The sequence below is a fragment of the Mobula birostris genome, chromosome 8 (assembly GCF_030028105.1).
Source record: "Mobula birostris isolate sMobBir1 chromosome 8, sMobBir1.hap1, whole genome shotgun sequence".
Taxonomy (NCBI): domain Eukaryota; kingdom Metazoa; phylum Chordata; class Chondrichthyes; order Myliobatiformes; family Myliobatidae; genus Mobula; species Mobula birostris.
Genome location: NC_092377.1, coordinates 149,702,571 through 149,719,791, shown reverse-complemented (window position 1 = coordinate 149,719,791; position 17,221 = coordinate 149,702,571). Strand labels below are relative to the sequence as shown.

Sequence of the window (17,221 nt, the reverse complement as noted above, 5' to 3'; positions counted from 1 at the left end):
GATATTCATCTACTTTCAAACTAATAGCCCTCTTCTAACCCTCTATTAATACCACACAACTTTTCCAATCTATCTCCAGTTCCATAGCCCTCAGATACTACATATCACATCCAATTTCATGGTTCTTTATTACACAGATGCATCCAGTGTTCATATTTTAATATTCGCTGCAACAAAGTTTGCAAATGTCCAAAGGGATGGGTTGTATTTTTTTCTAATAGACCTGCATACCTGCAGATGTAACCAAGCAGGTTGTAGTTTGCCTGAGGCAACAACGATATCAGTTTCGTCAGTTCCTGTTTCCCCTGTCAAGAAAAGATGACAAGTCTCAGTATTAATCATAATCAGAATCAGGTTTAATACCACCAGCAAATATTGTGAAATTTGTTAACTTTGTGGCAGCAATACAGTGCAATACATGATGATGTAAAAAAACTGAATTACAGTGAATATATATATATATATATTTTAAAAATAGTTAAATTATATAGTGCAAAAATAGAAATAGACACAGTAGTAAGGTTGTGTTCATTGGTTCAATGCCTATTCAGAAATCAGATGGCAGAGGTATTCCTGGATTGTTGAGTATAGCTGCTGCAGGAGTCACTTCTATTAATGCCACCCAGAAATAGACAAAAATCATCTAGGATGTCAGAAAGTACATCTTGGCTCTTTTGAATAAAACTCAATTGCACAATCACTTGAATGCTTTATCCCTTCACCAAATATTGAACCTAATACACTGACATAATTGTGTAAAAACCAAAAATGATAATGGAGATTGCCAAAGAAACAAAATGAGTAGGTTGTCCATGATAATATGAATATCAACCGGACTACAGGTGCTCTGTTTTGCTGGATAATTGTCTAATGTTGGATTCAGTTGTTCTCCGATCTTGGGAATTGCAAATGTTTTATCACGATGCAAGGAGGCATTATCAGCATACTATTGATGCGATGAGACTGACTCAATGACAATGTCTTCTCACATGTGATGAAACGTTTGCAAGTAAATTGCCAAGATCAGAGGACAACTCAACCCAACCATCAACCACCCAAACTACACATCTTCCGAATTATTGTATATTGTCACCAAGGCCACTGTTTGGAAACCCACTTATATTTCGTTTGGTGTGATGTTGCTCTAAAGAAGTATGTTAAATAGAGTAATTAAGATTCCATTAATCTAACACAATCTAATCTTTGGTGATGGATGAGCAGGCTTTCTGGACTTTTGGATGTTATTAAATATTTCAATCACTTTTATTTCAGTTTTAAGGAAAACATGTTAGACAATGGAATATTACGTTTTTCAGTGAACCTGTTGAGATTTAAAGAAGTGTTAGAAAGAGGATCAGATGATTTTAAAAGAATTTCAGTATTGGTATTACTTTATTATGAGAGGCAGCAAGGGAATCAGGACCCCAAAGAATAGAAAAGGATCATGGGGCCTGACACTGAACCACTGGAATTTCCTAACAGTCAGATAGAAGATTATTAGTGTATAATGTGCCTGGCTGTGCATTGTACACTGCAGTTAGGTCGGTAACTCTCACGTCTTTGAGACGGGATATATTGGGTCTCATGACTTGAATACGGAAAGGTCTTGGACAGAACAGTAAAGGTATGCAGCACTCTTACAACCGCTATCTTTTGAATTTTTAAATTGAAACCTCATCTGTCCTCAAGTGGATTGAAAACATTTCAAGTTCTCCCTGTTGAGGAACTGGAGGGACACTGATATCCCTGCCAAAAGGATTGCTGATAGTTGTCAAGAAGGTTTGAATTAATTTGACAGAGTGTTGGGAATAATTTGCAGAGCGGCAGATGCGGTAAAAAAATATAGAGAATAAATTAAGTCCAGTGGGCAAAGCAGACTGTGGCAAGTGGGGAGTATGAGAGGACTGACAAAACTAAATGCATTCACTTTAATGCATGGAGTCTCACAGGTAAATTAGAATAGCTTAGAGTGTGGAATTATGATGTTATTGCAATGACAGAAACCTAGTAAAGAGAACTGCAGGACACTCAGCTTAATGTTCTGGGGTTGTTCAGAAGCAACAGAGGGAAATGTAAAGGAGGGGAAGTCATAGCGGCAGCACCTAGAGAAAAGATATCTGGATGGGGTCATTCTGTGAGACCTTACAGGTAGAATTTAGGAATTTGAGCAGGCTGATAGTTCTGCTGGCATGATGCTACAGGCCTCCAAATAGTAAGCAGGAATCAGAGGTACAGATATGTAAGCAATTTGGAGAAAGGTATAAAAGGAAAATGGTTATGGGACTGGGTGATTTTAAATTTCCGAGTTTTGGCTGGGATTGCCTAAGAGCAAGGAGCTGAGACAGGGTGGAATTTGCTAAGTGCACCTAAGAAAGTTTTCTTGAGACAGAGTATAAGAAAGTCCTACTAGAGGCAGGAAATGAAACAGAACAGATGGTGGAAGTGTTGTTAGGGGAACACTCTGGGAACAGTGACAAAAATTTTGTAAATTTCATGGTAGTTATGGAAGAGAATAACTAACCCTCCCCATCTTAAATTGTCTTATGAGGACAAGTGGGATTAGTGTAGATGGGCAAAAGAGTAGGCATGGATTAGATGGGCTGAAGGGCACATTTCTGTTCTGCAGAACTCTATAGCTACAGGCAATTTATCACTGGGCCTTGACCAATATTAATCCCTCACTCAATACTGCTGAAGGGCCAATTATCAGTAGTTTTCACACTGTTGTCATTGGGAGCTTGTGTAATTAGACTCTCACATTTCTTATACAGAATAATAAATGTCAGTGAATCTCAGCAAATTGTCAGTGAATCTCAGATCCCAAAACAAAAACAATAAAAACTGGAGCAGCACAAAAGATGGCTATATGTCATTGTCTGAAAACCTCTTTGTGATGTTGTGAAAATTTCCAAAGGAATTTGAAGAATGTGAAAGGATCCACTTAAATAAAAAGTTTGGTTACCAGGTAGAAGAAATGGGATCTTACTGCCAATCTGTGCAATGGTTTAATGTAGTATCAGAGAATATATACAGTATACAACCTGAAATTCTCACTCTTTGCAGACATCCACAAAACAGAAAAAAAACCCACAAATGAATGACAGGTGTATTCCATTTGGTTAAAAATCATGGATGCCACCTTCAATTTGAAGAGGACTTTGGAGTTTGGAAGAAATAAAGAATCCATAGAAAGTGCAGAATCACTAACAGGGTACCAGGAGTGAGGGTTTACTTTAGTTAATGATAAAAATCTCTTCAGAAATTCAGGGATTTTATTTTCTATTTTTGTGATAGTCTAGTTTATACAAGTATGAATACTGCTGTGGTAACACATACAAAATGCTGGAGGAACTCGGCAGGTCATGCAGCATCTATGGAAAAGAGTACAGTCGAGGTTTCGGCCCAAAACGTCAACAGTACTCTTTTCCATGAATGTGCCTGGCCTGCGGAGCTCCTATAAGTATTTTGTGTGTGTTGCTCGGGTTTTCAGCATCTGCAGATTTTCTCTTGTTAATGATTGGAAAACTTTTGTGGTGTGAGTCATGAGGGTCAAAAGAGGCACAGCAGAAGAATTAGCAGCAAAGTAGAAAAATGATTATATTTTACCAATTCAGGCCAGATTGATCCCAGGAAATTTACTGTTCCCTTTGGACAAGGGTAATGTGGGTGAACAGAGAATTACATTATCCCACAGTCATCCTCACATCAGGAAGTCTTAACAGATTATAGGAGATAAACGAGACCATTAGATTTGAAAATACAGTACTTTATCAGACTGTGTGATATTTGTCTCTTAAAGATGACTTTCAATTCTGATGGCTTGCATTAATTTCATTTTGTTATTTCTTACTCCCTGGAATTCAGATGAATGGGAAGTTTTCATTTGTGGTGTATAAGGTTCTCCTCCAAGAGGGCCACAACTTTGTCATAGAATTTGGAGACCTGTGTGCCTCAATGGCCTAGAGAGTTATGTTGGCTGCATTCAGGGCTTTATGCTTTGCCTCCTGGTAGAGTCACCCATGACAAACAGGTCAAAGGGTAGAGGCCAGACTAAGAGTGATCCAGGTTCAGGGGTTCAGCTCAGGGCTAACAACCCTGACGAGTAAAACAAAATTGTTGCAGAGACAACAATGAAGAATCCTTCTATATATGTGTTCTAAGGAATGGACAGACTGATGGAGGATTCATTAATACTCTAAACACCAGCAGCGTAATGGGCATTAAGTAAGGAAGTATAAGATTCAGATTGGATTTGACAGTTTGAACTTAACAAATCACTTCTGAAATCTTCTTATTATTTTATAATTCAATTGACATTTTTTTCAGGCTAGACGATTTAAAACTAGGTGATAAATTCTCAGAGTAAATGGTTAGTGTTAGGAACTGAGATGAGATTTTCCTTTCCCTAGACACTCTTATCTAAATGCTATATGATTTAATTCCTGCCCGAATACTTTATTACCTGGTAGAAACACTTTATCCAATTTATTCCTTTGCTCTTCTGGCACGATATGATACTAACACTATCCAATGGAAGAATTGCTTGTGTCCCTTAATTTAAATAATTTTGAAAACTGGGCCATTATTTTAATGAAATAAGCCTCTTTTATAATATTATTCCTGCTATCATTCTGCTATACAAAGGACTCTATATTGTCTCCTTCCCATTCAAGCAATTTTAAATTTAAGTGAGCCCATCTACCTTTTTCCCACGTTCTGAAAACACCTTTCAATATTGATTGATCCCATTTTCTATTTCCTCTTAAATTTTTTTCTAGTACATTAAATGTTGTGAATGGATTTTACTGCTTCTACTGAATGTGACTGGGTGTCTTGAATCTGAACTCTGAGCACAAAATCTTCATTTTTCTTTTAGCTTTAAATTTATGATCTTTGTCAGAATCAGTGAAAATAGTTCTTTTAATCCTTTTGCCCTTGTCATGATCCAAACATTTTTACAAGATGTTAAGAGGAGGTGTATTTTTAGCCAGCCTTGCTCTGCTAGTTGGAGAGTCTTGCTTGGAATAGAATCTAAAAGATAGAGTCAAATTTTCTGGAGTCTATCACACCTATACTGCGGGATTTCCAGACATCATAACTCACACAAGGTAAATTGTTAATTCTAAATCTGGGATTTCTAGATTTTTGATTATGAAAAATTCTCAGGGATATGGCAAGAAACATAATAAATAGTGTTGAGTTATGAATCAACCTTGATTTTGTTAAATGAAGGAGTGGATTGAGAGTCAATTCCTTCTCCTATAATCTTGACTCTTTTTGTTGTACTAAAAATCCAATGGAAATTTTAAAATAATGTTTAATACTCAGAATATATGTAAATGTTTCCTCAACTAGATAAGATGGATATTTTGGGTGCATTTGAGAGGCAATTAAATTAGCACGTGAATATAGTGGAAAAGTATGGGAAGGCTTGATATTATTGTGTAAGTCAGGATGGACCAGATGGGCCAAATGACATATTTCTCTGTTAGCCTTTTTGCATTTTTTTTATTTAGAGGTAAAGAGAATATTCGTGAGCCTCCCATGTGACTAATTGAATGGAACTGAGCGATTGTATATCATCATTTAATCTTAGAGTTGTGGACACAGCTCAGCACATCTCGGAAACCAGCCTCCCCTCCATGGACTCTGTGTATACTTCACGTTGCCTAATAAAGTGGTCAGCATAACCAAAGGCCTCACACACCCTGGGTATTCTCTCTTATCCCCCTTTCCATCAGGCAGAAAATGCAAAAGCCTGGAAGTCCATACCACCAGGCTCAAAGACAGCTAACCCATTGTCATAAGACTATTAAACTGTTCCCTAGTATGATAAGATGGACTCCTGACCTCATAACCTACCTTGTTACGATTTTGCACCTTAATATTTACCGGCACTGCACCTTGTCTGTAGCTGTTAAACTTTATTCTACATTCTGTTATTGTTTTATCTTGTTCTACCTCACTACACTGTGTAATGATCTGATCTGTATGAACAGAATGCAAGGCTAGCTTTTCTCTGTATCTCGGTACATGTGGCAATAATTATTAAATTCCAGTTCTTAGCTCCTGAAGACAGGTGGCAGATCAACTGAAGATCCCACTGGTGATAGCACTGGACAGTTAACATCTTAGTTCACGTGTATTTTCAATTCTTTAATTATACAAAATATACGGGCATAATTGACTTTTAGATAATAAATCCGTATTCTTCAAAGCTAATAGAAAACAGCAAGATAGAGTATAAATTACAGGTAGACGAATAACTCACCAACTTGTTTTCGCCGTCCATCTTCTGACTGCATGCAAGGAAGTCTTCATATTGGGACCAAGGAATGACCGGTTCTGGGAGCTCCCTGAAGTACAGCTTGAACAAAGAGGCGACAGTGTGCACATCCGTATCCCTGGAAGAAAAGGCATGTGTCAATATATAATAATTTAATGAAGCAGGTGGAAGGAATTTTAAAGAAATTCTCGCAGATAATTTGGATAGATTAGGGCATAATGGCCATTGTGCAGCTCATTATATTTTTTGTGCCTGGAGACAATAATTATTTTGCAGAATTCAGGTTAAAGTCAGTCACCAGGCAAAATTCTGAATTAAGTGGTATCACACTTTGATGGCGTGAGGAGGCTTGTGGACAGACTCGCCTCCTAAGGCCTCACTTCAATTAGAAGTCTGAATGACATACAAAATAAAAACAGCAGCAGATCTGGAGATTCCCTCACGCAAAATTAATTCAAGGCAGGATAGGCAGCTGGTATCTGTTGGATGAAATTTGTTCATTTGTTTCAAATTGCCAAGTAAGTTGATAGAGATGCTGATTCTTGTAACTTATCCAGTTCCTCCTTCAATCTAACTTTACCATTTACTTCAACCACTTCCTATGATTATGAGTTGCACTCTGAGTAAAGAAGTTCTTTTTTGCATTTCTTATTTTATTTTGTGGTGAATGTCTTGTATTTGCACTAACCAACTTCTGCTGCCTCAGGGAAGAACATATTAAATACATTGCAAAATGCTGCGAGAAATCAGCAGGCTAGGCAACATCTATGGAAATGGGTAAACAGTCAACATTTCATGCTGAGACCCTTCAGCAGGACTGGAAAGGAAGGGGAGAAGTCAGAATAAGAAATCTGAAGGCCCGAAGTATTGACTGTTCCTTCTTTTCCATAGATGCTGCCTGGCCTGCTGAGTTCCTCCAGCTTTTTATGTGTTGCTTAGGCTTCCCAGCATCTGCAGATTTGCTGTTTTTTATATTAAATACATTTAAATATATTTAAATACATTAAATACACTTATTGTCACTTTCAGTCTTCTGTTCCCAAGATATCCTGTTCACTCCTCCATGATAGGTGAACCCCCACATGCTTGAGATTTTCTTAAATGCTTCTCAAAATCTTGAATGTGTACACCCACCAAATAATAGCACACAAAATTCCAAAATTGGCAAAAAGAATTTAAGCTGATTGAACACAACCTCTCACTTTTTCAACTGTAATCCTCTTGAAATGTACCTAATTATTGCTTTGATTTTGATTTTATTTTCATGAGTCCCCCATTCGTTGTCCCAAATTTCCCAAGACCTTACTCCAGTTAGAGCTTTGCTGGCCATAATGTGTGGACTTACTTTTCTTAAGTTACTCTTTATGACTGGGATTCCCAACATTTTTTAATGCCGTGGACCCCTACCATTACCGAGGGATCTGTGGACCCCGGCTTGGGAACACCAGCTTTATGATGATGAGTGTGATTTGTTACCGGGTACTGCATGGAATTATTAAGGACAGACACACTGTCATTGGATCAAAACAAAGGTTTACTAGATTGATTACTAGGATGAGGGGTTTGACATATGAAAAGATTTGAGAGCTTATTAGAGTTCAGAGAAATTAAAACGTGTAAAATTCTGAGCAACACTAACAGGATATATGCCAAGAGTACTTTACTCCTAATGGAGACATCTATAACTAAGGAGCATTGCTTTGGAAAATTTAGATCAAGCAGGAATTTTGTCTTTCAGCATTGTTTTGGAAATCTCTACTCCAGAGAGTTGTGGAGACAGTCACTGAATATATTCAAGGATGTGATCAACAGATATTTAAACAAGAGAACAATGGAACACACATAAAAAATGCTGGTGAATGCAGCAGGCCAGGCAGCATCTCTAAGAAAAGGTAGAGTGGATGTTTCGGGCCAAGACCCTTCGTCAGTACTAACTGAAAGAAGAGACAGTAAGAGATTTGAAAGTGGGAGGGGGAGGGGGAGATCTGAAATGATAGGAGAAGACAGGAGGGGGAGGGATGGAGCTAAGAGCTGGAAAGTTGGAAGGATATATGGCTGTAGTAGCGAGTCTGAGTCAAAATGTGGTCGAAAAGTTGAAGGGCCGAAGAAATTACAGATGGAGAGCAGTGAGAGGTGGTTTCACCGAACTCCCGTCAAAGAGAAGATTTAAACTTCTTCAGTGTAGGCACTGTTTGCGTTTTTAAAGAGAACAATGGATATGGGGAGAGAGAAGGAAAGTTGTCAAGGCTGCGATTGAATTAGTTGTGACTGAATGACAACAAGTTTGAGGGACAGATTGACCAGTTCCTGGTCTTTTAAGTTTTGGTATTTGGAGAATGGGTAACACAATCCATAGATTTATGCACTTTATGAGGTAACTTTAAGATAGATTGTTTAAAATATTGACTTTGCGGGCATGGTGAACTTGTTTCAGAGAAAGGCTATATAGGATGAATTTATATACGGATACAGTAAAATCTTAAACTATATTTTATCTGAAATATTGCTGATTTAAAAGTTTTTCAGAGCCATTTTCTATTGGAGAGAGTTCAGAGGAGGTTCACAACAATGATTCTGGGAATGCAAGGGTTATTCTACAAGGAACGTTTGATAGCTCTGGATCTGCACTTGCTGAAATTTAGAAGGATGAGGGGGAAATCACATTGACCTCTTTCAAATGTTGAAAGGCCTAGACAGAGTAAATGTGAAAAGGATGTTTCCCATGATGGGGGACTCTAGGACAAGAGGGCACAGCCTCAGGATAGACAGGTGCCCATTTAAAACAGAGGTGCGGAGAAATTCCTTTAGCCAGAGGGTGGTGCATTGGAGGAATATCTTACTACAGGCAACTGTGGAGGCCAGGTTGTTTGGTGTATTTAAGGCAGAGCCTGATAGGTTCTTGATTGGACATGGCATCAAAGGTTACGGGGAGAAGACTGGGGAGTGGGACTGAGGAGAGGAAAAAATGATCAGCTATTATTGAATGATGGAGCAGGCTTGATGGACCAAATGGCCTAATTCTGCTCATACGTTTTATGGTTTTATGGTATTCCAGGTGCAAAGCACCAAATGACAAGCTATTCGGCTGAGAAGAGGCAAGAGGAATTTTAACTCTGTGATCTGCATAACACTGAGTTGAACTTTGGCACTGTAGATGAGCAAGTAGATTTTATATCGCTTTTTAAAGATTCTGTTCATTTTAATTTACCCAGTGATATCAAAGTGGAGCGGAATGTGTACACCATTGCTGAAAGATTAATTCCAGTGCCTAATGCAAAATCATCAACCACAAGGATAATTGCTGAATAGTGTGACGATCATAAAAAAAATGCACAAAGGGAGAACATTAAACTAAATATATTGTTTCTTCCCCTCTCCAGTTTCTACAGGCATCAGTCCCTCTGCAATTCCCTTGTCCATTCATCCCTCCCTGCTAATCTGCTTCCCAAAACTTATCCCTGCAAGCAGCTTAAGTACTACATCTGCCTCTACACTTCCTACCTCACCTCCATTCAAAGCCCTAAACAGTGCTTCCAGGTGAAGCAACACTATACCTGCAAATCTGCTGAGGTTATCTATTGTGTTTGGTGTTCCTGGTGCAGCCTCCTCCACCTTCATGAGACCCAGCATTTATTGGGAGACCTGTTCATTGAGTACATTTGCTCCATCTGCCACAAGCGGGACTTCCTGGTGACAAATATTTTAATTCAGATTCCCATTCCCATTCTGACGTGTCAGTCTGTGGCTCCTCTTGTGCCAAGATGAGGCCACCCTCAGGGCCTCCGTCTGGGTAGCCTACAACCTGATGGCATGAATATCGATTTCTCCTTCTGGCAAATAGATTTCCCTCAGCCCCGTATCTACTGCTTCTATTTCCCACTCTGACCTTTTACCTCTTCTCACCTGCCTAATACTTCCTGTAAGTCCACTCCTCCTTCCCTTTCTCCGATGTCTACTCCCCGCACCTGATTCCTGCTTCTCCGATGTCCACCTGCACCTATCAGATTCCTGCTTCTCTAATGTCCACTCCCCACACCTATCAGATTCCTGCTTCTCCGATGTCCACTCTCCGCACCTATCAGATTCCTGCTTCTCCGATGTCCACTCTCCGCACCTATCAGATTCCTGCTTCTCCGATGTCCACTCTCCGCACCTATCGGATTCCTGCTTCTCCGATGTCCACTCTCCGCACCTATCAGATTCCTGCTTCTCCGATGTCCACCCTCCGCACCTATCAGATTCCTGCTCCTCCGATGTCCACCTGCACCTATCAGATTCCTGCTTCTCCGATGTCCACTCTCCGCACCTATCAGATTCCTACTTCTCCAGCCATTGACCTTTTCCACCCACCTGGTTTCACCTATCACCTACTACCTCCTTTCCCTCCCCCCCCCACCACCTTTTTTTCTTTTGGCAACTTCCCTCTTCCTTTTCAGTCCTGAGCCCAAAACATCGACTGTTTATTCACTTCCATAGATGCTGCCTAACCCACTGAGTTCTTCTCGCAGTCTTTTTTCCCTTGTGTGCTCTTTGCTGCGTATTGATAATACACTTTCCTAAATGTGATGGCATTATAGCAATTTTCCTCACAATGGATGTTTCATTTGCATACCTGTTAAATGTTGGCCTCTCTCCAGCATCAAAAGCATCCCTCAGTTCTTTGACCAAGTTGTCTTGCCCAGGTAAGCGAAAGATTCCTTCTTCTTTTAGTCCCTGCTCCCGCATGAAGGCAACACACTTCTCCACGATAATGGGCACCAAGTGTTGGCCAAACTTTTGCTCATATGCCACTGTGTCTGTCAGACGCTGGCCGAAGACAGCTGAGGGAAGGAAAATAATTAAATTAGAAATCTACCAACCCTCTTGGAGATCAAAGATCTCAGAATCAGGTTCTACCACCTTCACAGAGAGAGTAGTAAATCCAAATATGAAAATGTTCTTCCTATCTCCTATAGGGATGATGAGATTACTGGCACGACTTGTCTAAACCAGCATGGATAACTTCACTCACCTCAAATCTGAACCGATTGCACAACCTACAGACTCACTTTCAAGAACTCTGTAATTCACATTCTCAGTATTTTTACACAATTTGTCTTTTTTTTTGCACATTAGTGTTTATCAGTCTTTTTTTGTAGTTTTTCATAAATTCTACTGCATGGCTGCAAGAAAATCCCATGGTAGTATATAGTGACATGTGCATATTTTGATAATAAATGCACTTTGAATTTTGACTGCTGATAAAAGGAATTCCAAAGGAAATTCCTGGCTTTGCCGCAAACATGACCATTGAGCTGTTAGCATTGTATAAATGATGACTTCATTTCAAATTGAGGTAATAGTTTAATTACCATGAGTCCAACAAAATTTCATGTAGATTTTAGGCCTATGTACACCCTTCAAGCTGCGATCATGCCAGTGATAGGCTGAAGTACAAAGGTGCAGCAAAATCTCAGTGTCAAGCACTTGAATGGCTACGGAGCATAGATGAAGATCTTTAACAGTGTTTATTGGTTATTTTATTTACTTAGTGATACAGTGCAGAGTAGGCCTTTCGGGCCCTTTGAGCCGCACCGTCCCAGCAACTGCCAAAAAACCCAATTAACCCTAACCTATCCATGGGACAATTTACAATGGCCACTTAACCTACCCGGGTACATCTTTCAACTGTGGGAGGAAACTGGAGCACCCAGGAAAAACCCATGCATTCTACGGGGAGGACATACAGAGGCTCCTTACAGAACAGTGCTGGAATTGAATTCTGAACTCTGGAACATCCCAAGTTGTCATAACGTCGTGCCAACCTAAATTAGACCCAGCACGCAAATTCCATTAGAAAGACAGCACGGCAGCGCCCCTTGTTGTGTATTTAATATTCAATAATATTTGAGTAACCTTGTACATATATATTGGTTGATTAAGCATTCTTGTTCATTTAAATAATTATGGGTTATATGTAATAATACATTCATTGCATACATCACCATGCTACCAAGTAATACATGTGTGCCTCGCTAAAAGTAAACTCAAAGTTACACCCTTATTTCAGACTCCATATCTTCATTTAAATTCGTTTAATGTCTTGAAGTTACAAAACATAACACCTCTACTTCCTTAGAAGTGTGCAAAGATTTGGCATGACATCTAAAACTTTGACAAACATCTACAGGTGCATGGTGGAGAGTATTTAACTGGTTGCTGCATCACAGTTTGGTATAGAACACAAATGCCATGGAACTGAATGGAGAGTCTACAAAAAGTAGTATCAGGCTAAAACAAGAATATTTAATCATATCTATCGAGCTCTGCTGCTCGAGATTGATGTTCTGTAAGGTATCTTGGAAGGAAGCCTTACTACCTCACTTTTTTATATTATTTCTGTTTTTGCACTATTTTTAATCTATTCATATAATAAACATATACATAAATAAATAGTAATAAATAATAGACATATATATCTACTTACTGTGATTTATTTATTTATTTTTCTTCTTCTTTCTATATTATCATCTATTGCATTGAGCTGCTGCTGCTAATTTAACAAATTAAATGATTTAATTCAGAAGATGGCGGCGCGATGCAGCGCGCGTGGCCGTTCCGAACTGATATCGTATCTGTGAAGTAGGATGCCGTGCACAATCCTGATTTGATAGAGACAGACGTGAAGAAGCACAGAGGAACAGCTGGAGAAACTTCTGAAATGCCTGCTTCGCTGCCGCTACTACTGCACGATTGAGAATCTCCGGAGGGAAGGCCCCAAATCCTTGGCCTTGCCTGTTGCCTGTTGCCGGGGCCGGGGTCGAAGCACTCGGCGGAGATGGTGCTCGATGCATCGGTGTCAGAGAGCTGGTCGGAGGCTAGGAGTTTTGAGTCGAACTGTGGTCAGATGCTTCCGAGGTGCTGCATCGGCAAGCTTGCGGCACTGGAGGTTTACCGTCTGCGCGAGATGATGGGACTTTCGGGAGTCTTTGAGACTGTACTGTACCTATGGTCTGTTCTTATCAAATTACAGTATCGCTTTGCACTGTTGTAACTATATATTATAATTATGAGGTTTTTGTCAGTTTTTAAGTCTTGGTTTGTCATGTGTTTCTGTGATATCATTCTGGAAAAACATTGTATCATTTTTTAATGCATGCATTACTAAATGACAATAAAAGGGGACTGTGTGTCCTCATAATCTAATAATCTAATCTAAAATTTCACAACACATGCCAGTAATAATAAACCTGATTCTGAAGTAGTAAATATGGCCCAGCCCATCAAAGGCAAAGCCCTCCCACATCACTGAGTTCATGAACAGTTATTACCCCTCCTGAATCGGAGTGAATGTTGAGTTCAAAACACCGTCAAGAAAGGAGCTGCAGAATTACAAAGGGTAGAGTGAACTAACCCCATCTCCTTGGTTAAATATAGCATGTAATTTTTGCAGACCATTTCCACTGCTTTCAACAAACTCAACTACAATTTATATTTATGTAGCATCTTTTGATGTAGTAAAATAATTCAAACACGTTGTTGGAAGAGTGTATAGACTTGAGTCAGAAAAGAGGACTTTGAGACAGATGGTCAAAAGTCTATTCAGAGCTAGGTTTACTCTTAGAACAAGGGAGAGAGAGAGGAAGAAACATTTGGAGAAGGAATTCCAGGATTTAGGAACTCACCTGATGATATGATCACCAGTGACAGAAGGATGAAAACCAAGGATACTCATGAATCAGAGGGAAATGGAAATCATAACAAAAGAAAGCTGAAGTTCTGTTTACTCAATGTCTTTACTGTCAGGGCAAGAGTGAAGTCAACAGGTGCTGAATAAGATCTGGAGAGTACAGAGGCAGATGGGTAACAGAGATAGTTTGGAGGGAGCTATTAAATAAGCTATAGAGGCTGAGTGAGGAGGGAATTCCGGAAAGCAGACTCAGGTGGATGAAGGATTATACAATCAATAAAGTGGGTGGTGGATATTAGGACTGACAATGGATATTTTAATTTAATGCAGCAAATCATAAGGACAGAAGAAGTAGGAGCAGGAGTAGGCTATCTGTCCCATCAAGTCTGCTCCACCATTCAATAAGATCATGACTGATCTGGCCATGCATTCAGCTTCTCCTACCTGTCTTTTCCCCATAAACGTTAATACCCCTCCTATGCAAAAGTGTATGTAACTGTATCTTAAATATATTGAATGATATAGCCTGTTTCTCTGAGCAGGTAATTCTGCCACTCTGTGGGAAAAGCAGTTTTTTTCTCAGCTGCATCCCAAATCTGATCCCCTGAACCTTGAATCTATGTCCCCCGGTTCTAGTCTCACTTAAAAGTGGAAACAACTTTCCTGCCTCTATCTTATCCATCCCTTTCATAATTTTATATGTTTCTGTAAGATCCTCTCTCATTCTTCTGAATTCCAGTGAGCACGGTCCCAGATAATCCAATGTCTCATTATAGGCTAAGCCACTCTTTTCCAGACTCTACCTCCTGAATCTCCTCTGCACTCCAAAAGCCAATATGTCTTTCCTCAACAACACACAAAATGCTGGAGGAACTCTGAAAGTCAGGCAAGTTCTATGGTGGGGAGCAAACAGTCATGTATTGGGCTGTGATCATTCATTAGGATTGGAAAAGAGGTGGCAGACGCCAGAATAAGAAGGTTGGGGGAGGCAAAGGAGTACAAGCTGGTAGGTGATAAGTCAGACCAGGTCAGGAGGAAGGTGGGTGAGTGGGGGTGAGGGAATGAAGTCAGAAGCTGGAATTTTCTGATAAGGCCACACTTGGAGTACTGTGTCCAGTTCTGGTCGCCTCACTATAGGAAGGACGTGGAAGCATTGGAAAGGGTACAGAGGAGATTTACCAGGATGCTGCCTGGTTTAGAAAGTATGCATTATGATCAGAGATTAAGGGAGCCAGGGCTTTACTCTTTGGAGAGAAGGAGGATGAGAGGAGACATGATAGAGGTGTACAAGATAATAAGAGGAATAGATAGAATGGATAGCCAGCGCCTCTTCTCCAGGGCACCACTGCTCAATACAAGAGGACATGGCTTAAAGGTAAGGGGTGGGAAGTTCAAGGGGGATATTAGAGGAAGGTTTTTCACTCAGAGAGTGGTTGGTGTGTGGAATACACTGCCTGAGTCAGTGGTGGAGGCAGATACACTAGAGAAGTTTAAAAGACTGCTAGACAGGTATATGGAGGAATTTAAGGTGGGGGGTTATATGGGAGGCAGGGTTTGAGGCTTGGCACAACATTGTGGGCCGAAGGGCCTCTAATGTGCTGTACTATTCTATGTTCTATGTTAAAATTAAAGGGCTGAAGAAGAAGGAATCTTATAGGAGAGGACAGTGAATCACAGAAAGGGAAAAAGGAGGGGAGCCTGAGGGAAGTGATGGGCAGCTGAGGAGAACAGAAGGAGTAAGAAGTAAACACAATGGGGACTGGAACAAGAGAAAATAAGTGTGGGAGGGGGAGAAATTACCATAAGTTAGAAAAATCACTGTTCACGCCATTAGGTTGGAGGCTACCCAGACAGAATATGAGGCGTTGTTCCTCCAATATGAGCTTGGCCTCATCATGGCAGAAGAGGAAGCCACAGGCAGACATGTCAAAGAAGGAATGAGAAGTTGAATTGAAATGGCATCCTGCCTCTTGCTGCGGACAGAGCAAGTGTGCTTGGCAATGTGGTTCCCCAGTCTGTGTCAGGTCTCACTGATGTAGGAGAAGCCACACTAGAGCAATAGATACAGTAGATGACCCCAACAGACCTGCAAATGAAGTGTCTTCTCATCTGTAAGGACAGTTTTGGTCCCTGAATGGTGCTGGGGAGGAGGTGTAGGAGCAGGTGTAGTAGCCATCACTCTTGAAAGGATAAATACCAGGAGAGAGGTCAGTGGGGAGGGATGAGAGGACAAGGGAGTCACATAGAGTGTGATCCCTCCTGTGAGTGGAACAAGGATGGCAGGGAGAGATGTGCTTAGTGGAAGGATCCTGTTTGGGATGACAGACATTATAGAGAACGATGCACCAGATACGGAGGCTTGTGCTGTGGTAGGTAATGATAGTGGGATCACTATCCCTGTTGTGAATCAGGGGGATGGGGTGAGAGCAGATGTGTGAGAAATGGAGAAGATGAGGGAAAGGGCAGCATCAGTTGTGGTGAAATGGAACCCCTGCTTTTTTGAAAAAAAAAGGAGGACATCCGAAATGTTCTAGAATGGAAAGTGTCATCCTGAGAACATCATTAAAGAGAAACAGAATTAACATTTCAGCTCCAAGACCTTTCATCATAACTGGGAAAAAGAGCAAGTAAGATTATTTTCAGCACCAGGAAGTGGTGGAGGGTCAGACAGAACAAAGGTAATATTTTTGATAGGTAAGACCAAAAGAATAGGTAGAGCTATTGCAATCAGATTATGCCTCTTTGTCAACTGTGTGTTGTTAATAGTAGGGCAGTGGCAATACGCCTAATAAACAACTATAATAATGAAAAGAGAAAAGCTAAGCCAAAGGATTCCAGTAGACTGAATGCAGATATTCTGAAAAGCAAACACCCAATCTGCATTTGGTTTCTCCAATATCCAGAAGACTGTATTGTGAAAATGGAAACCAACGTGTATAGTAAATTGGAAGAAACACGATGAATTACTGCTCCACCTCGAAAGACATTGATGGGAAAGGACGCGATCTAAGGACAGTGGTGCCACCTACTTCGTCATTAGCTTATTTGGTTCCATCTTATCAGAGATTTTCCCTTTGATCTACCTATTCCTCCCTGACCTTCTTTGCTTCTAAAGCCTAATGTTTTTTTTCTCTCTCTTTGCTTTTGTCAAAGAGCTCTAGACCTGATACATTAACTCTGTTTCACCTTCCACAGCTGTTACTGGATCTGCGAAATATATTCAGCATGTTCTGTTTCTATTTCAGATTTCTAGCATTAGCAGTTTT

General features: G+C 40.2%; 1 protein-coding gene across 2 annotated transcripts in view; it reads right to left on the bottom strand.

Moving 5' to 3' along the window:
* The window catches only part of LOC140201834 (rho GTPase-activating protein 25-like), a 100,534-nt gene that overhangs the window by 24,315 nt on the left and 58,998 nt on the right, over positions 1–17,221 (bottom strand). For both annotated transcript variants that reach the window (XM_072266543.1, XM_072266542.1), the window contains exons 5-7: positions 10,899–11,106; positions 6,272–6,404; positions 232–305 (exon numbers count right to left, since the gene is read on the bottom strand). In XM_072266543.1, the coding sequence (XP_072122644.1) occupies positions 232–305; positions 6,272–6,404; positions 10,899–11,106 (415 nt within the window). The remainder of the gene's footprint in view (positions 1–231; positions 306–6,271; positions 6,405–10,898; positions 11,107–17,221) is intronic.